This window comes from Danio rerio, chromosome 6 (assembly GCF_052040795.2).
Source record: "Danio rerio strain M-AB ecotype USA chromosome 6, GRCz13ab, whole genome shotgun sequence".
Taxonomy (NCBI): Eukaryota; Metazoa; Chordata; class Actinopteri; order Cypriniformes; family Danionidae; genus Danio; species Danio rerio.
Window position 1 is genome coordinate 19439208 of NC_141026.1, and position 20981 is coordinate 19460188.

At 40.7% G+C, this 20981-nt stretch overlaps 1 protein-coding gene and 1 long non-coding RNA gene across 2 annotated transcripts in view; both read left to right on the plus strand.

Moving 5' to 3' along the window:
• Positions 1–2300: 2300 nt before the first annotated feature.
• si:dkey-91f15.8 lies at positions 2301–13478 on the plus strand. Its single transcript, XM_087257037.1, has 3 exons — positions 2301–3433; positions 6437–7628; positions 12360–13478. Exons 2-3 carry the CDS (start codon positions 6467–6469, stop codon positions 12380–12382), a joined length of 1185 nt encoding a protein of 394 aa, XP_087113163.1. The 5' UTR covers positions 2301–3433; positions 6437–6466; the 3' UTR covers positions 12383–13478.
• Positions 5375–20981, plus strand: part of LOC147843476 (uncharacterized) — a 756120-nt gene continuing 740513 nt past the window's right edge. The window contains exon 1 of the long non-coding RNA XR_015493579.1: positions 5375–5437. This is a non-coding gene — a long non-coding RNA (uncharacterized LOC147843476). The remainder of the gene's footprint in view (positions 5438–20981) is intronic.

Here is a 20981-nt window from a genome sequence, read left to right on the forward strand (position 1 = left end):
ATAGTAATTTGTATAATCATATCCACAAGAGTGCACTTGCAAAGTAAATGGGATTAAAAGATCTGTTTCTACTCTCCATGATCAGCTTTTCCTCAGGAATAAGTTTAACAAGCTTAAAATGTTTTTAAAACAGTGCATGTTTGTAATAAAAAAAGCAAAATCGCTATTTAATTCATCACCACAGCCGCATAGTGTCAGTACAATTACAAAATAAGATGCTTCACTCCCAGTTTGTGTACGTTAAATCAGGTTTAATTTGTACATTAACATAACAGAAATTCGGGCACTGCAGTGGCGCAGTAGGTCTCACAGCAAGAAGGTTGCTGGTTCGAGCCTCAGCTGGGTCAGTTGGCATTTCTGTGTGGGGTTTGCATGTTCTCCCCGTGTTCGTGTTGGTTTCCTCCGGGAGCTCCGGTTTCTCCCACAGTCCAAAGACTTGGTGAATTGGGTAGGCTAAATTGTCTGTAGTGTATGAGTGTGTATGGATGTTTCCGAGAGATGAGTTGCAGCTGGAAGGGCATCCGCTGCCTAAAACAAATGCTGGATAAGTTAGCAGTTCATTCCGCTGTGGCAACCCCAAATTAATAAAGGGACTAATCCAAAAAGAAAATGAATGAATAACGGATATCCACACAGCAGTGGATATTAGCAAACACATCAAATAACCATTGGAAAAGTTCCGATGGTTACATTGAAAGTTCTTACTGTAGTATTTCTCATAAATGAGACATCTACTTGCTTCGTGTCTGTGGCTCTGACAGGCAAAAGTACATTGAAATGTATTTTAAAATAAACTACAAAATACCTGTTTTGCATGTATGAAAATAAACTACAAAATACAGCAGCCACAAATGTTTCAAAATGAAATACAGTATTTTGTATTTTGAAAATACTTTTACAAGGGAGCTTGTCATTTATTCGCAAACCTTCCATTAACAGGCCTATTTGATCAATCCTTTCACCATTAAACTGACTTACTCTTTCATTTTAGCATAAATTTAGTACAAATTTCATACAGAAAGTTCTGTCTTGAAGATAATCTGTCACTGTGAAAACCATGTAATGCAGATAATGAGTTGGAATAAAGTACTATATCTCTTCATTGTGTTTCCATCTATTGTGTGGCCAGTGAAACTGCAACAAACTTTGTCAAATCAAAATTTTTTTGTTCAATAAATGTAGATTTTTTTTACAATTGAAATCTTCAATGCTTAATGTAAAAACATGATTTCTGAAAACTACATGTCATTTGTCAGTTATTTTCTTTGGGCCCTATCATAAAGCCGGCACAATAAGGCTCAAGATGTGTTTGGTGCAATTTTTTACAATTCTCAGACCGATGCAAGCCTAATTTTCCCGTTTTGTGGCAGGTTGTTTAAATAGTAAATCTATTTCACCACTTTGTTGACTCATAGGTGTTCCAGTCTAGAAAGGATGTAAGTTAAGGTGCATTGTTTGCACGTTGCTATTGTGAGGAATTAAAGTAAACTGCGCAATTAACCAGCTAAATGCAGGTATAAAGTCCAGCGCAGAGCACGTTTGTTGTGTGCCTTAAAAGCAGCTTAATACACACAGGATGTACAGCAATACACAAATATCTGTACAAATGAAAAATAATTAAAATATTACAACAATTATTATTTTATCGATAAATATAAAAACTCTTCTTAGACTCTGCGCCTAGATCGTTAAAATTGAGGCCTTTGTGTGTTGCATAATTTCCATTTACACTCCAAGCTTTGACCACCTTCTCAATCAATTTTCTGTTCAGATCTCAAGCCCAGCAAAATAACTGAGAAAGCATCAATCTAATGTAATGTTGTCTTGATCTTGACCATATTTTTAATTACATAAATTTAAGGGCATTTTGCTTGAGAATTCAAACTGACCACATCAATCTTTGATTAATGGCAAATGCAATGTGTTTGCTTTTGCTGTTTGTTGTGCCATTTCGCTGTTTTGAAATACAGGATGCATGGAAAAAAGGTTCACGTCTTCAAGAGAAGAGCAGGGTTTCCCGGAATTCCTCAGCACTTATTCTTATATAAGGACAATTTGCATACGAGCAGTGCAAAACCATTCAACAGAAGCCTCTCAGCAAAGATTGACAAACCTTTTACCTGCAACAAGCCTGGACAGGAAGCCCGAAGATGATACTAATAAGATCAGGGCCTGGTGTATGGACTTTGGGGGGTTTACGATGTGGTCACATGTTGATTGGTCAGTTTGAATGTCTCAGTATTTGGGCTTTAGTCACATGGTCAAGAAAGATACAAAATAGGTGGTAAACTCTGCTCTGTCTGTTTTCCTGGCCTGTCTTTTCTTGGTTTGCACACTCCTGCTCTCCTCCTCTCCTCCTCTAGAGTCTATCTTCTCTGCCTCTTTGAGGCCTACTTGCTCTCTTTGTCTCTTCCTCCCTTTGTCTTTCCTTCTACCTTTGGTAACTTTAATTTTACATTTAAGCTGGGTACAATTATTATCATATGTTTTGATCAGTTCATATATTATCATTTTTTACAGTTATTTGTAATTATTCAGTTGTAACCATAGCCAGTTATTCTCATTAATTCATTTCATTATCAACTTTTGTGAATTACAGTATTTTGTTAAGATTCATTCATTAATTTTCTTTTTGGCTTAGTCCCTTTATTAATCTGGGGTTGCCACATTGGAATGAACCGCCAACTTATCCAACATATGTTTTTACACAGCAGATGCCCTTCCAGCTGCAAACCATCACTGGGATTGTTGAGATTCAAATATTTGCAAATCTGAGAACTAAGAAGATATATCAAGGAAAACATCTTGTTCAAATTAAGCTCTTAGCCATGTATATTACTAATCAAAATAGGATTTGCTTAATTTATAAAAAGAAACACATGGAAGATTATTTTTACTTAATATTCTAAAGATTTTTTGGCATAAAAGTAGAGTCTAACCTTGACTCCTGCAATGCATTTATGTCTATTGCCAAAAGTAAAACTAAGCTTTTGTGGTTGGTCACAAATAAGCTTTAATAATTCAACGCTATTGTACTGTAGATTAATTTCCATTAAGAAGTGACCAACGAGTTATTTTTCCCAAAAAATAACAGAACAGAAACTTATTAATTGCTACATTGGTTAATCATCTAAAATGTATAAGGCTAAATATATGGATATTTGGGATGAAAAGCTATTCTAATCAAAGTGTACAACTGAGACTGCGGGACAGATGAGCTCAAATTTCAGGTTTAAAGGCCTCGATAGGTGTGTGTGTAAAAGAGGTGAAGCTCTGGGTGTTCACGTGTTGTGGAATCTGAACAGTCTATGGGTTAACGTGAAAGAGGGTGGAAGTTAATTGAGAGACAAGTGACTTATATGCTTGTGTCGGGGTTCAAACACAATCATTGTTCAACAGCTCAAGACAGGAGCTACTCACTTGTAAGACGAAGGTATGTACATGTTTGTGTTTCTGCTTAGTTTGTGTTTAAAGTTTGCTGGGACTGCACATTTACCGGGTCAAGTGACTTACAAATTCTGTCGATGTGACAAGTAAAACTTAAAAGATGGTTAAACTAACTGTTTGACATTGTGGTAATTTTGCATTGCATTTAAAAGTTTAATCATTATGAATCATAAATTGTAGACTATAATATTATTTTAAGCATAGTAGTAGGAGGAGGCAGTTTTTACACATTTTTTTTGTAAGGCACATGCATTGATTTATTTTGTTGATTTATTTTTATTGTCAGAAAACTAAATAGACACGTCAATACAAATCATACATTAGCTAACGTGCAAGTTTCTATATTTGGGGTGTTCAGATTTCACTCTTTCTCAGATTATTTTCATTTCATCTTGTGAGATCTAAATGTTTTTGATTCATGTAATCATTATTATGCAGGCTTGCCAATTTTAAGAGATTTTTTTTGTAGCCTATTCGCTGTAAATGTGCCACGTGCCATACAGAGAACTCTTCATAGTAAATCTGCTGTTCATATTTCGAATTGCTGTATTGTGCTAACACATACCTTTACCAGTCTGTGGCTTTTTTGAACAGAGGAGTCAAATAGTATCTGAGCACACCTACAGTTTTCTCTTGACCACAGACCTCAGTCTTGGTTCCTTGTGTCAGGCAATGACCTGCTGTCGTGCCGTGACTTGTCAGTATCTTTGAAGATCCAGCCCACATGTGAGGTTGCTGATGTTGAAAGGCAAACAGTTGAAGCTGCTTAGTACATTTCCATTGCATGCAACGTTAATTAATTGTCTTTTTTTTATTTAGTTATTTTCATGTTCAGATAACTGTCATAAGATAACTGTACAATGCTAACATCTACATAATAATAATAATAATAATAATAATAATAATAATAATAATAATAATGTCGAAGTATAAATTCGTCTGTGACAGTATGAATTATCATCATGTAAAAACGTTGGCTTATTTCCAGCACAGAATTATTTTTTTTTATAATATATATGCATTAACCTGCATGTTACATAAATAACCCCTTAACTGCCACCTCCAGCTTTTGAACAAGATGGTATGCAGATTTAAGCTTGGTCTCATTTTAAAGATGACAATTGTCAGATTGTAGCTAAAGTTCAAAATGTTAAATGCCTTTAAGTGTGTGAAAATAAAATATGTATATTTTATTATATTACATAAAATATGTATTTATAAAAAATGTTTTAGCCCAAAATTGACAAAGTTAATATCTGAAAAATGAAATTCCTAGTTTGAAGCTGATATCTCTAAAAATGGAAAGGTAAAGAGCTTTTAAAAATTTTTGCTTGGACACTGTACCAAACATCACAACCAGATGATATTCAGTTACAATATGTAACAATGCAAGGGCGCCCCCTATTTCTGTGTGTGTGTTGAGGAGTATGAACCCTATTTTTCACACTTTTGACAATATTTGCAAAGTAGACTTCACATTCTAAAGCAATATAAGCAGTTTGGTAGTCTTTAATTTTAAATTCTAAAATAATCTCAAGCAGTTTTACATCTGGGTTGCCTTAGTAATACATTACAACAGTATTCTTGCCACAAATTAAAAAAAAATCATCTTTAACAGTTATCAAAAATCACCATTTATGTAAAAAAATTTCATGTTTGTCATGATTGTTTTGTTAAAACTGCAATATTATGGTTTACTGGTCTCATGACCTTCCAAAATTTTATCTGCTGGCATTTCAGATTACATGTTTATAAAGTGAATACAAATATGCATATATATATATATATATATATATATATATATATATATATATATATATATATATATATATATATATATATATATATATATATATATATATATATATATATATATATCATATTGTCATATATATATAGTTGAAGTCAGAATTATTAGCCCCCTTCATTTTTTTTCTTCTTTTTTAAACATTTTCCAAATGATGTTTATCAGAGCAAGAAAATTTTCACAGTATGTCTGATAATATTTTTTCTTCTGGAGAAAGTCTTATTTGTTTTATTTCGACTAGAATAAAAGCTTTTGAATTTTAAGTTTTACATTTTTTAAACACCATTTTAGGGACAAAATTATTTGCCCCTTTAGGCTATATTTTTTCTTGATAATTTACAGAACAAACCATTGCTATACAATAGCTTGCCTCATTACCCTAACCTGCCTAGTTAACCTAATAAACCTAGTTAAGCCTTTAAATGTCACTTTAAGCTGTATAGAAGTGTCTTGAAAAATATCCAGTAAAATGTTATTTACTGTCATCATGGCAAAGACAAAATAAATCAGTTATTACAGATGAGTTATTAAAACTATTATGTTTAGAAATGTGTTGGGGAAAAAATAAACAAGCAGTCTAATAATTCAGGGGGGCTTATAATTCTGACTACAACTAAATATATGTATATATATATATAGATATTTTTTGGATTTAATTTAATAAAAAAATTTTATAGGATCAGTGTAGATTCCCATGATCGTATGTCAAGCTATGCTCTATGCTCATGTTTTAAAGTAGATGCATGTTTTCATAATTTCAGGCATTTTTATGACACTGAATCTTAGGTTGAGGGTGATTTTATTTTAAGGGGGTTCACAGCTACAGCATGCTTTGTTGTTATAGCTCTATATATGATAAGTGTGTGCGTACATGTTTGTGTACTGTACTTTGAATTGTCTTTCGTTACCACATAAAAGCGAATCAATCAGTCATGTCAAATAAAAATATAAACTTTCAATAAATACAACACATCACATAAAGTGAATTATCAAGAAGAGTAAAATTATTCTAGAAGTCTCTGTGTTGCTGGTCATTCAACTTTTTTATTTATTTTGCTTTGTTTGGATCTATTTAAATAACTTGCTGTTTATTGCATGGTCACATAAAATAAGTATTACAGCAATCAACGCAATGCCTGTACTGTATGCTCCCACAATCTCTTTTATTCTTTTCTTTTACAGATCTGACAGGTCTCTTGTGTTGGTGGAAACATGAGTTGGAGCTTCTTGACACGTTTGCTTGATGAAATCTCCAACCATTCTACTTTTGTGGGAAAGATCTGGCTCACTCTCCTCATTGTCTTCCGAATCGTCCTGACAGTGGTGGGCGGTGAGACCATCTATGATGATGAACAGAGCGAGTTTGTGTGCAATACACTACAGCCCGGTTGTAAGAACGTGTGCTATGATGCTTTTGCCCCTTTATCTCACGTTCGATTTTGGGTTTTTCAAATCATTATGATAACCACCCCATCCATTATGTATCTCGGCTTTGCCATGCACAAAATTGCTCAAATGGCCGAAAACGAATACCAACCACGCAAACGCAAAATGCTGTCTACGGTTTATCGAGGAATGAGCCGTGACTATGACATGGTAGACGAGATGAGTGAAGAAGTTCCCATGATCCCAGAAGAGATTGAGCCATCAGAGAAGGACAACAAATCAGCAGCTTCAACCAAGACTACCGCTGCTTCTGATGCTGCCGTGAAACATGATGGCCGACGCCGCATCAAGAGAGATGGTCTCATGAAGGTGTACGTGTTACAGTTGATCTCTCGTGTTGCCTTTGAGATAGCTTTCCTCTTTGGCCAATATATTCTTTATGGTTTTGAGGTCTCTCCGTCCTACATTTGCACCCGAAGCCCTTGCCCACACACTGTGGATTGCTTTGTCTCACGTCCCACTGAAAAAACCATCTTCCTGCTCATCATGTATGTTGTCAGTGCATTCTGTCTGGCACTGACTGTTTTGGAAATCCTGCATCTAGGAATTGGTGGCTTGAGGGACTCTTTTCGTAGTCGAGCGAATCGGAGACTCCCTGTTCATAGGCCATCTACGTCCACCATCTGTCACCCCCTTCCCAGTGCTCCACCTGGATATCAGGCTGTCCAGAAAAAGTACTCCTCAGGCAAGCTAAAGGCTGAGTTCCTGGCAGACTCGGGACGGGAGTCACTGGGTGGTGACAACACTACTCGTGATCTAGACCGTCTGCGGAGGCATCTGAAAATTGCAGAGCAACACCTGGACCAGGCCTACCACACTGAGGAAGTAGGGGCTTCACACAACAGCGGGCCTGACTCTAAAAGCATCGCTGCTGAGCAAAACCGACTCAACCAAGCGCAGGAAGGCTTTGGCAGCACTGAGGAAAAAGGTTAGTTTTGAGATGCACTTCATTCCCTCACTTAAACCCAGTCGAGTAATCAGGGTTAGATATTTACTAGGAATGTGACGAGATCTCAAACTACGAGATATCGCAAAACTAAATCAAGATTTCTCATTGAGGTGAAAAGTTGTCTTGTGAGTTGTGATGTTATGATGGAGCGTGAGGGTAAATTTAGCACTGAAGATTGGAGGCAGGATTGGATTAGAACCACACAACAGATACTCTGATACTCGTTTGGGGTCGGTGAAGGTGACGTAACAGATTTATTATATATATGTTTTAATTAAAAAAAATGTTTTTGGAGTTCAAGGGTTGCCGTGTCCAAAATCTGTGGCTGCTACAACTGCAGCCACAGGCATTAACCACGGCTCATAACATACGATGGAATAGCACTTTAGATATGCTTAAAGCCATAATCGTCATAAACACTAATTGAATTAAGACACAAGGAGTATTCCTTTTTCAGTCACATTACTGAAGCACAGCACAGACATGTAAACGACGTAATCAAACTATTACCGTTGGGTAGGACTTTTAGCTGCATTTTGCCATACACACTCAGCTGTTTGACCCTTCTCTGCACCCATCGAGTCAGTAAAGGACCACTGACACACATCTCCTCTGAGTGCATGCACATAAACAGTGAACTCCTGGAGACACATACACCTGTCATTGTCATTCTCATCATTACTGAACACGCATTGATGAAAAAACAGAAGCTGTTGCTGAATGAAAGTAAAACTGTTGAAAATTTAACATTACATAATGTTTGAGTTCAATTTATGGAAAGGAGCTTGATTCTCATGTGAAATTGTACAGGGAAAAAGACAGTCAGTAGAGTTTATAGCTAAATATTTAGCAGCATTTGCTTGTCCTTTATGGCACAATTCATTAAAATGAATGCAAAATAACATTTTTTTGATTTAAAAAGCACCTGAATTGTTTTACATTTTGAGATTTTTTTTCAGTTGAATAAAAATCTATTTTTCATTCATAAATTTGCTAAATATTTAGTGGTGTTTGCATGTCCTTTCCAGCAAAGAAGTAATTAAATTAGAAGTAAAATAACATTCATTACAAGATTTCTTAAAAAAGCACCTAAATTGCAAATTTGTTTGTTGAATAAAATATTTTCCATTTATATATTTTATAATGGCGACGCAGTGGTGCAGTAGGTAGTGCTATCACCTCACAGCAAAAAGGTTGCTGGGTCGCTGGTTCGGTCCTTGGCTCAGTTGGCATTTCTGTGTGGAGTTTGCATGTTCTACCCGCGTTTGCATGGGTTTCCTCCAGGTGCTCCGGTTTCCCCCACAGTCCAAAGACATGTAGTACAGGTAAATTGGGTAGGCTAAATTGTCCGTAGTGTGTGTGTGTTTGTGTGTGTGTGTGTTTGTGTGTGTGTGTGGATGTGGATGTGTGCAGCTGGAAGGGCATTCGCTGCGTAAAAATGTGTTGGATAAGTTGGCGGTTCATTCCGGTGTGGTGACCCCAGATTAATAAAGGGACTAAGCCAACAAGAAAATGAATGAATGAATATTTCATCATTGAAGATTTCTTAAAAATGCTGTCAAATTCTCATCTCGTATCTCGTCTCACACCCCTAATATTTACACTTATTTGCCAATGAAATATGAATTTCGGTCACACACTTTGCTCAGTACAATTTGAAAGCAAGATCAAGGCATCTGTGAATTTAGGAGATTTTCATGAGGACATCTCTTTTTTTATTTTAATTTTTTTTTAATTCCTGCAGATTTCACTTCAATAGATATTCTATTTAATTTCATCTTCTGTTTCACCAGCGGCTCCTCCCGTTTAAAAAATTGAGACACTTTTCTTCACTAAAATGTCACTTAAAATTACTCAAATGTAATTGAAACTAGTCCATCACTAATGTAAGCATATATTTAGCCTATCATTTCGCATACCATCACTATCAGAGCCTTTAGTTTCAGCCCAATAATAATTAAGTAAAGTTTTTTTATAAACTAATTTCGAGAGGATCACGTGATTATGATTGAACTCTGCTGGCCTCGCATTAACGCATGATTCACCAATCAGATGATTTTTAACTCACTATAAACATTCAGAGTTTCTTACTACAGTAATCTTTGACTTGAAAAAATCCCCCTTCCATCCCTACTCCTCCAACTTTCCCTCTGTAGGGTGGCATGGTGGCTCAGTGGTTAGCACTGTTGCCTCACAGCAAGAATGTTACTGTTTTAAATACTTAACAAGCCAGCTGTCATTTCTAAGTGGAGTTTACATGTTCTTCCCGTTCTCACGTCAGTTTCCTTTTGTGTTCTCTGGTTTCCTCCCACAGTCCAAAAACATGTCAAAAGTAAATTGATCAATCTAAATAAGCACTATAGTTGAGCTCTTAACCAGCAGTATATATCTCTACATAGCAATTATAATCTGTGATCAGTCCTTAAAGGGTCACGAAACACCAAAACACATTTTTTGAGCTGTTGACAGTCGTATATGTGTCCCACAATGCTTAAAACACTATAAGGACACCTATATTTCACTAAAAAGTGTAAATTGGTTGTTTTTGCGTTATTTCAAGCAAATTCGTACTTCCGGTTTGAAACGAATTTTTTAAACTGCGTCACGACATAATAGCGTTGTATTCCAGCGTGCAGACTGGGCGTCTGTGCCAGAGTGTGTCTTATTACGTCTTACAGTGTGCTGCATTAATGCATGAGTAAGGCTTGGTTCAAACCAATCAGCGCACTCTATTGTGCAACTTCATTAATATTCATTACTATCACCGTGTTTTCAGGACAGAGACGCCACGTTGTGTTGGCAAAACAAGCATGAAGTGTTGCTTTTATAGTTTGCTGCAGTTAAGTTTCGTTTTCATTTTCTCTCTGTGAGAGCTCAGAGTCACGTGTGGATTAACAGTGTACACGACGCTCGACAACAATAACTTACATGTCTAAGGAGGATTATTGTTTACCTGAGAGCTGTTCTCATCTGCAAACGCTGAGATCTGGATTCGTTTGTAGTATTCTCTTCATAAAGACGCGGCTCTAGTTGCTGGTGATTGTCCTGTCTCTACAGATTTGGTAAGTGAGCGACCAGTGCTCTTTGTTTATTCAGTTTGTTCGTATCTAACAAACTATTGCACAGAGTGTAACCACGTTAGCACCACAACCAAACTTTAACCTCGTGTAGGGTTTTTACCGCATTTAGTGACCGGAATAACACGCGCGGCTTTCTGACACTACCTGTCGTGTGCATCTAAGTTTCTGGGAAATGCGGAGGTTTTTTTTCTCTCATTCGCCGTGCGGTATAAAACATTGCATGAAAAATACATGCTTAGAGCAGATCCTCGAATCAAATATCTTGTGTGTCGCGAGGGGCATGAATGAATTCCCTGAATGAAAGAGGCAAACTGCAGTTAAAGTCCACCATTTAATAATTTGGCAAATAATTCGACTACAGATGTCCATGTAGGTTAAACACCATCACTTTCTCCTGTATGTGTGTGTGTGTGTGTGTGTATTTTGACTCTGAAACTCGCGCGTGCCCAAATAGACACTCCCACACCATCCCACTTTTCTTCCTCCGACACTCCCCCCTAAACAGAGCTGGACACGCCCACTTTTCTGACTTTTTCCAAAGTAGAGGTGTGAAAACACCCTGCTGAAACGAGGGGGTTTCATGGCCCTTTAACAAAGGGGGGAATTCTTGAGACCTACCTGAGCTCAAACTCCCCTCTCACCCTGCAAATGAGAGGGACCCCTCGGCTCAAGGATTTTTTGAGCTCAGGGCACTCTCCTGGAACAGCATGCCAAACACGCTTTATAATTAATCATCAGATAAGTGTGAACTCTTGAAGAAAGAAACTATGCAAGAACCATTGCCAGTTAACCCATAGGTTTCAAGAAATTACATTTGCAGTCAAATACTGATGGGAAATTTATAGAAATTTTATCATTGTGAAATTTTATGCTGGACTGTAATTTTGTCATCCAGACATTTCTGTGCTTCATGATTTCTTTCTCTTAAAATAAATGTCAGATCGCTTTTAATACATAGTTCAGCCCACTGATCGTGAGAACACTACTTGTCACTATGAAATGACACCTTGTTTGTTAATTTGCAGTTTATTTACATTGATAATGACGCAGTACATAATCCTGCATACATAAAGAATTGGAAAAAGGCAGTAGATCCTAGTGGATAAGCACCAATTTTCCAGTTGTCACTGTACCTGAACACCATTCTCAAGATCTGCTTTCTATTTGTACAATGTCCCAATATTTTCAAAGGACAGTAGATGACATAGCATTGCATTTGATGCAATTAGATACTGGACACCATATAGCTTTAGCAAAGTAATGCCATTTTATGAGAATTGTCTTAAGATATGCACATTATGTTGTGAATCAAGTGCTTCTGCTCTAAATAAATATGTAGCCTGTTATAGTTTACTAATGATTGGTAAAGCTAAAAACCAAAATGTAGTCCAAAATCTGCCTGTGTGCACTGCATATTGCATGCAGTTGCTTTTGTTTGGTCTCTAGCTAAAAACATTATGTGTGTGTTCTATTACTAAATTCTGATATATAAAATTTTTTTCTGGCCTTGTTACTGCTTTAAATCTAGCTGTATGGGAATTAGTAATAATAATAAAAGTATATACAAAGAATTCATTCTTTTAATATTAGTTAAAAATGAATTAATGAATGATGTTTTCTGTTTCTTCAGTTTTTAAAGAGGCTCACGCTTGAAGCAAGTTTTCCATCTGGCTCTCTGTCAAACAAACCAATTCTCAGCGAAGACGCTAATGTTGGAGGGCAAAAAATTTCAACTTCACTATAAATTTTTTTACTATTTTTTTACTTTTTTTTGTCTCTTCCTTAAATGGAACAACTCAAGTCTGAGATACAAACGATGAAGAGAAGTTACTGACAAGATTTTCTACATGTTCTTCTAACTGCATATCTTGACTATATTTTTACAGTATTACAACTATAGATACAGTATTTAGTGACAAGAGAAATACCAGATGTTACAACCCTCACTACTGTACCATTCTCTTTTAAGAGTTATATTCGCCATTGTGTTTTGTAAAAACAGCACAAGTACAAAGATTCATTCCATTGATGTTTGTCTTATTCCTAGATATTTTTTGTCTTAGCTAATTGTTGTAAAGTTAAACTTTCTGCCAAAATTGACAAGTGTTTCTTATCCGATCATTGCAAAGAATGAAGAGATCAAAGATCTGTCCTGGTGTAAAAAAGTTGTCACTTTATAAATGTAGTCCAATTTAACTGTATGGTCTGTTATTTTTTAAACGTGTGTCCTGTGTAAATATTGTTTGAAAAGGGAAGATGTTTCTTTGTTTTTTCCAAGAGATGAAATTTTGTAAATTATAAACTTAAATTATAAATAAAATTTTTGCAGTACTTGTTTATTTGACCAGATTTTAAATATTCAGAGAACATGGAATGTTTGAATTGTTTTATTATGAACTATTTTAAAAAGGTAAACATAAAAACTATAAAAATAATTTGGACACACACACACACACATACACATACACACACACACACACGCATGCACGCACGCATGCACACACACACACACACACACACACACACACACACACACACACACACACACACACACATACAAACACACACACTTTTACACTTTTGTATTGTCTACACCATAAGTGGGTAAAGTAAAACTTATTTTGACAAGTTTGTTTGAGAAACTGTGATCCTTCATTTGTAAACCACTACTGCATCTTCTTAATGAAATTAGACATGTAAGTGGTGCTAGAAATCTGTTACTGTGTAATAATAAAGCCATTAAATCAAAATTCTTTATTCTGTAAGTGATGTAGCAGTGTTTATTTGCCATTAAAAAATAAAATGTTGTTATCTTTAAGCATTTTTTATGTATTCATTCATTTGTTTATTTTGCTATAATTTAATTATTAGTTTCACAAGAATCACAAGGTCTGTGTTTTCTCAACAACATGTAACATGTAACTGTTTTCATAAAGATCATCTGTAGAACTGACTAATAATTGAACTGTATTATGCATATTAGGCCAGTAGATGGAGGTGCAAATTTTGTATAAAAAAATACAACAACTTTACACATGCTCGATTATTCAAAATACATGAACTTTCAAATGTTTTTCACTTATTGCTGATTCCATTTTTTATTTTGATATGTAAAGAAAAGTTTTAGCTTCGTAAATAACCTTATTTGCTTATAATGGGTACATATTGTTCCTTGAAAAAAGGCTAGTTTAGATAAAAGGTACATTTAGTTTCTCTTAAAAGAGTGCACCCAAGTAGTTTTTTTCTTGTGTTTCTGAAATTCATAAACATATTTGAATGTAACATTTACCATTTCATTCCAATATATTTCCACACATGGCAATGTGTCAATAAAGCTTGACGACTTAAATAATGCCCTAGAGCAGGACACCAGCACCCCAGGACTGAGTTTGGGCACCCCTGGCCTAGACTAAGAACATATGTTGTGTTTAGATAGTTTTGTCTTTGGTGTAGTGCCAATTTTTATTTGCTCAATTAGCAACACGAGGATAATTGTAAGAGTGGATAAAATATCTATGTAATGATGACAAACTTTTTTTTTTTTTTGTTAACATTCATTTATTTATTGATATAATTCTCTGATTAACATTTGATAATGTGATACAAAGTCTTATTTAAAGACTTTACAAGACTAGTGTGTTTTTCTCAGATGGTCTTATTTGCATAAGAAAATAAATTGAGCGAAAAAGTTCTCACCGTATAAAAATACAAATACAGATTTTTTTTTCGCTATGTAAGACTAGCATTTAAAGGTGCTGAATGTAAGTTTTTGACTTCTAAAACATAAAAATATCATAAATGTTTGCAGATATTTAAGAAACATGCTAAGTAACTATTCTTGTTTATCTGAAAAACAATGCTAAAGTAAGATATTCTCCTTTGAAAATATGCTTTCCATGCCAGAAAGCTCTTTGTTTTGTTTATTTTAACCCACCCAATGCCAGTTTAGCCTATTATGTTTCAGCACTCTGGGTTGCCTTGTTGGAAAACTGTGTATTTGATTCATTCAGTCATGAAGGCTCTCAAAGTATGCGTCTGTAACTGAAATGCGACCTCCTGTGGACAGTAGCAGACTCCGAAAATGAGACATGATGAGATTTGCAGTGATAAACAATTTGGCTGTTGGCACCAGACAAAACACGACAGAAATTTAAAAACAGCCATTTAGAAGCACAGAATATGCACTTGCTCACAAAATAGTAAGGTTTATAATCCAATTAATACATATTAAACCTCTTTAACATCATATGCACATGCTGAATTATTGATATTTGTTTAATTTTTGCACTGAGCCACATATTTAAAGTTCAATTTCAAACGATTTATTTTATTTTCAAGATTTTAGGTGACTCTATCTGCTGTAATAAAGCAACAAATGTCAAGTAAAATGTCATTCAAACTCACATTATTAGCATTTAATGCGGAAAAAAGCACATGAGGTGTACCTAAGGGGATCATAGTTCATCTTGTTGTTCAACTATGAGAAAAAGAAGCTGCTTCTTAAATAGAAATTATAGGTGTTGCTTAGGAGAACAACTCCTAGTATGAATAATATTTCTTCCGCTGTTGCTTTCAGTTAGTAAATGGTTCAAATTAGCCTTTAGGCTTGATATTCAGGCACACTCACGTCAATTTGGCAACCTGTCTTGCGTGTGTTTTGATCCAGGAGTGCAATACCTAGTACAACCACTGGGTTGCACCTTTAAGTAACAAAATGTTTCTGTTTTTAAAGGTTAACATGCTAAAATATAAAGCCAACTTCAAGTACAGGTTTTCTGTCATTAGCCATTTTAAACCACACTTTATTTGCTTTGATTAATTAATATGGCTGACTTAAAAATCTCACAACTAAGAAATATCTAAGCCACAGCAGAGTGTACTTAGGTGCAGTTGCACTCTTCTGGTATGATGTTAGGCAGGGTCTCATATTTGAATGAGTATCCCCCATCTGAGGTGGTGGTGAAACGGAGTGACTTCATGCTCTGGAACAGGAGCGCAGCACTGGGTGATCCCAAGAATGATGGTGACTGCTGGACTGCAGTTGACAAAGCAGTAGTAGAAGGTGAACAATTTAGGATGAACAAACCAGTTGTTCCACCCAAGGTCTACAAAAGAGATTTTCTCTTCTTCTGAAGTCAGTGCCCTGAGATGCAGGTCTTTTGAGATTTTCAATGGCATCTGGTGACAATGGGATTTTGGGTGCTCTGTTATGTTTTCACTATGTTTGCTCCCTGTTTCAGACGTTCAGACGTCTTTGCCTACTGCTCTGCTCCGCTCTTTGCACTCTTGCTTTAATATTTTAATTTTAACTTGAGCCTATCAGCACAGTGCTCAAACAACACAGCTTGAAGATCAACATCAAATCTACAAGCCTTTTGGAATATAGCTTTACTAACAAAAGCGAATTATCGACCAAACAATCCTCCCGCTACCCAGCTGCTTACATTCCTGAGACGGGAAAACACGGCTGTGTAAATGCCTCTGGATCAGATTAATTCAGAATTTCACTGCTGCACAAACTGCCACAAACTTCTAAAAAAAATTGCAGTTTTTGATTCGACCAGAACTGCTGGATTCCACAGAACCACTTTGTGGACCTTCACAGCACACAGCCGGTAAGTCCCATAAATCTATTCCAGCTACGGTTTTGATAACAGAAAAACAAAATAAAACTGTTGAAAATGAGTGTGATAACAAATGGCAAAAACAAGGTGCGAGACCAAAAGGTACTCGTGGGGTCAAATCATACTCTGCCAGCATTAGTGTCCTCTACCCCAAATACAGCTCAGACTCCAATACAGCTTGCCCTCTGCTCAACTAAGACAGACTGTGACGCATCAGAACAGCATCAAGTCTCGTCACTCAACAATGATCCTCAGGAAAACAGCCATGAAAATATATTTCAGCAGACAGAATCTCCAAACCCACAGCCTCTGTCACCAGACACGTTCTCATTGTCACCTTGCTCGCCTCTCTTGGGTTTTTCAAAAAAGATGAAGGAACTAGTGTTCCCCTTCGGGGGGAACTTCAGCACTATAAGTGGATTTGATTGTAAAATCCACGCATTGGGAGGTTCGGTTCAGAAGCTACTCGTCTGAAAGAGTATTGAACAGGCCAATTAAGAATGAATTGGCAGCGCAAGCCTGCGCAGGTGAGCGGCATAAGCAATCAACTGAGTATATAAGCTCACCTGGCGCCAGCAGACGCTATCCTTTTCGCGAGAGCATTCTCCCGGTCCAGAGTGTGTACACGCAGTGGCAGACGGTCGAGCTGGGTTTCTCCCTTGCCTGGCGTTCTTTGGGTCCGGTCCTCCAGAGCGGTGCGTATAAAGTTGCAAACTTCACAGAAAGAGCAACACAGTCGTGCAGCACGTCCTTTTCAGGACGGCGCTCCGACTGTGCGTTTCTGGATGCGGTGGTTTCCTGTCCTCGGATGATGGGCGCGGGCACTGCGTTACATGTCTGGGGGTCCAGCATGTTAATGCGCTGCTCGCGGGCAGTTCATGTCGTCATTGCGATGCCATGACTGTTGCGCAAGATCGCGGTTAGCCTTTGCAAAAGGGCGAACCACCCCAGTTGTCCCCTGCTCTGCAGCGGGCACTCGGGCAGATCTGAGGGTTTCAGCGAGAGATAATCCGTCGCCCACGGGCCCGCGGACCTCCCGCTCCTCTAAGCGCTCCATCCAAGCTTCGGGCGGGGGAAGCGATCCGTCTAACAGATGGTAGCCCTTACGCCCGATGACACCGGAGACCAGATGTCCACCGCGGCATCGGAGGGTGGGCTTTCATTGTCCGATGATGATCCAGACCCGCTCGCCCCCTTCGGGCTGGTGAGCGCTGTCACTACGGATCCTGAAACGGACATGTTAGCCGTGCTTTCCCGGGCTGCTTCGGCCGTGGGTTGGAGATGGTTTATCCCCCAGCTCCGCGGCCGGACCGACTAGAGGGGCGTTCCCTTCTTCCCGGAGGTGCACAGTAGGCTCACGCGGTCTTGTAAAGCACTTTTTCTGCTCGTGCTGCGTGTTCCTCCACCCTAACCACTCTTGACGGTGAAACAGCCAGGGGGTATGTGGCGATTCCTCAGGTTGAGTGCGCGATGGCGGTAAATCCGCGCGGCGCCTCTTCTTGGCGGGGTCTGCCTCGTCTCCCATCCAAAGCCTGTAAGTTATCTACCTCCCTCGGAGCTAGAGCTTACATAGCTGCGGGCCAGGCTGCTTCCGCCTTGCATGCGATAGCCACCTACCAGCGCTACCAAGCGCAGGCGCTGGCCGAGCTGCACGAGGGTGGGTCCAACCCAGGCTTACGAGCTTCGCACCGCCGCCGACTTAGCTCTTCGGACTACTGAGTCCGCTGCGTGTGCGTTGGGGAGGACGATGTCCACATTAGTGGTCCAGGAGCGCCACCCCTGGCTGATATGCGCAAAGTCGACAAAGTCCGCTTTCTTGACTTCCCCATATCCCCAGCCAGGTTCGGCGACACTGTCTGTGAATTCACCCAGGAATTCAAGGCGGTGAGAGAGCAGTTGGTGGGTGATGTCTTATCGGCGGTCCGTAGCCCGCTCCGCCCGCCGTGCCATTCATACCTGCTCCTCGCCGAAGGCGCCCGCCTACGAGAGCTGCTCCGCCCCCGCACACGCCTCCGGCGAGCGAGCGCGTCGGGCACCTCGGAAGCAGGCAGCCCCCCTGCCCAGAACGCCGCTAAGTCCGGCAACGGACCGCGAAGCGCCCCTGGGACAGGCCATCTGGAGAAGAGGGAACTTGCTCTTTCCCCGCTGGAGGGCGGGGCCCCATTTCCAACGGCACTTTTTACTGCCATGAAAACATTATGAAAGGGCACTTTTCACTTCCCCAGATGTGACAGCCCGAAATCTGCCAGTCTGGGACGCTATGCTTTCTAGCTTGCAGATTCGGTGCGTTTCGCCAGTGGCTCACGAGCGCTGGGAGGACGGTCTCCTTTCTCCCACCCCTCGAGCCTCCCCTCCGGAGCTCGGGTTTGGAGTGAGAGCAAATATCTCACCTCCAGCTTTTCCGTGGGACCCGCGAGCTTCCCGGATCAGCACACCCACTCCGCGCTGCCCCACTGCTGGTACGTCAGCGATTGTAGCGATGAGTCCATTAGCGAGAGCTCTGCCTGCCTGGTTAGCGCGGGCCAGCTCTTCGCGGTGGCTCATACGCACAATCAGACTCGGCTATGCGATTCAGTTCGCGAAACGGCCCCCCAAGTCACGGGTGTGTATTCACCAGGGCCAGCCCCCTGTCCGCCCCTGTCTTGCGAGAGGAGATTGCTGTCCTCCTGGCGAAGGATGCAATCGAGCCGCTCCCTCCAGCCGAGATGGAGAGCGGGTTTTACAGCCCACGCTTCATCGTGCCCAAAAAGAGCGGTGGGTCACGGCCAATCCTAGATCTGCGCGTTTTGAACCGCTGCCTGCACAAGCTGCCGTTCAGAATGCTCACGCAGAAGCGCATCCTCCGGTGCGTTCGTCCTCGGGGTTGGTCTGTAGCATTAGACCTGATGGACGCGTATTTCCATGTCTCCACTCTTCCTCGCCACCGACAGTTTCTGCGGTTTGCGTTTGAAGGTCGAGCTTGGCAATACAAAGCCCTCCCCTTCGGGCTCTCTCTGTCTCCGCGGGTCCTCACCAAGCCCGCGGAGGGTGCCTCAGCGCCCCTTCGGCTCGCGGGGATCTGCATACTCAATTTCTTGCGACTGGCTGAATTTTGCCCTCTCTTTTGATTATGCACAGAGTTGATTATGCACAGAGACAAAGTGCTCTGGCACTTCCACCTGTGGGGGTTTCAGGTCAACCGAGAAAAGAGCAAACTCGCCCCCGTGCAGAGGATCTCTTCTCTCGGGCTGGAGCTGGACTCGGTCACCATGGCAGCGCGCCTCTCCGGAGAGCGCGCTCAGCTGATGCTGTACTGTCTGAGAGAGCTCGACAGTAAAATAGTGGTCCCACTGAAACTATTTCAGAGGCTCCTGGGGCATATGGCATCCGCAGCCGCTTCATGACGCTCGGATTATTCTATATGAGACCACTTCAGCACTGGCTTCACGATCGAGTCCCCAGACGTGCATGGCACGCGCGCGCACACCGAGTCTCTGTTACTGCGCTGTGTCGCCGCGCCCTCAGCCCTTGGAGCGACCCCTCGTTCCTACAGGCCTGGGTGTCTCTAGAACAGGCGTCCAGTCTTGTTGTCGTTTCAGCAGACGCTTCCAACACGGGCTGGGGGGCTGTGTGTTGCGGGCATGCGGCTGCGGACCTGTGGAAAGGTACCCAGTTGCATTGGCATATCGCCTGGAGCTGTTGGCAGTGTTCCTCGCTCTCCACCGTTTTTTTCCGGTGTTGGAGCGGCAACACGTGCTGGTCAGGACGGACAGTACGGCGGCGGTGGCGTATATCAGCCGTATAGGGGGTATGCGCTCTCGCCGCATGTCTAAGCTCGCCCGCCGTCTGCTCCTCTGGAGTCATCCGCGGCTGAAATCGCTGCACGCCATTCATATTCAGGCAAGCTCAACCGTGCAGCCGATGCGCTCTCACGGCAGCCTTGCGTCCTGGAGAATGGAGACTCCACCCCGAGTCAGTTCAGCTGATATGGGCGCGATTCGGGGAAGCCCAGATCGATCTGTTGCTTCCCCCGAGATCGCTCATTGCCAGTTGTTCTTTCCCTGACCGAGTGCTCTCGGCACGGATGCACTGGCTTACAGCTGGCCTCGGGGCACGCGCAATACGCGTTTCCCCCAGTGAGCCTGCTCGCGCAGTTACTGTGCAAGGTCAGGGAGGACGAGGAACAGGTTGCTGGTTGCGCCCCTCTGGCTCAACCGGACCTGGATGTCAGAGCTCTCCCTCGCGATAGCCCTCCCCTGGCAGTCCCTTCGAGAGAGCACCTACTCTCTCAGGGACAGGGCACCACCTGGCACCCTCGCCGATCTTTGGAGATTTTTAGACGCGAGGAAGACTTAGGTAACCTCCGATTGCGGTGGCTAATACCGTCACTCGGGCTAGAGCCCCCTCCCCGAGCGCGCCTATGCCCTGACGTGGAGTCTATTCACTGAATGGTGTGTCTCTCGCTGAGAAGACCCCCGTAATTTGCCAGATCAGCGTTGTGCTTTCTTTACGCCGAGAGAAGTTGGAGAGCAGGCTGTCGCCCTCCACACTCAAGGTTACATGGCTGCCATCTCCGCTCTCATAACGCGGTGGCTGGCAGCACCGTGGGAACGCATAACCTCATCATCCGGTTCCTCAGGGGCGTTAAG

Excerpts from the sequence above, each read along its gene's own strand:
- si:dkey-91f15.8 (XM_087257037.1), top strand. The coding sequence starts at position 6,467 with ATGAGTTGGAGCTTCTTGACACGTTTGCTTGATGAAATCTCCAACCAT. Across the intron at positions 7,629-12,359 it reads TGGCAGCACTGAGGAAAAAG|TTTTTAAAGAGGCTCACGCT; the intron begins GTTAGTTTTGAG and ends CTGTTTCTTCAG.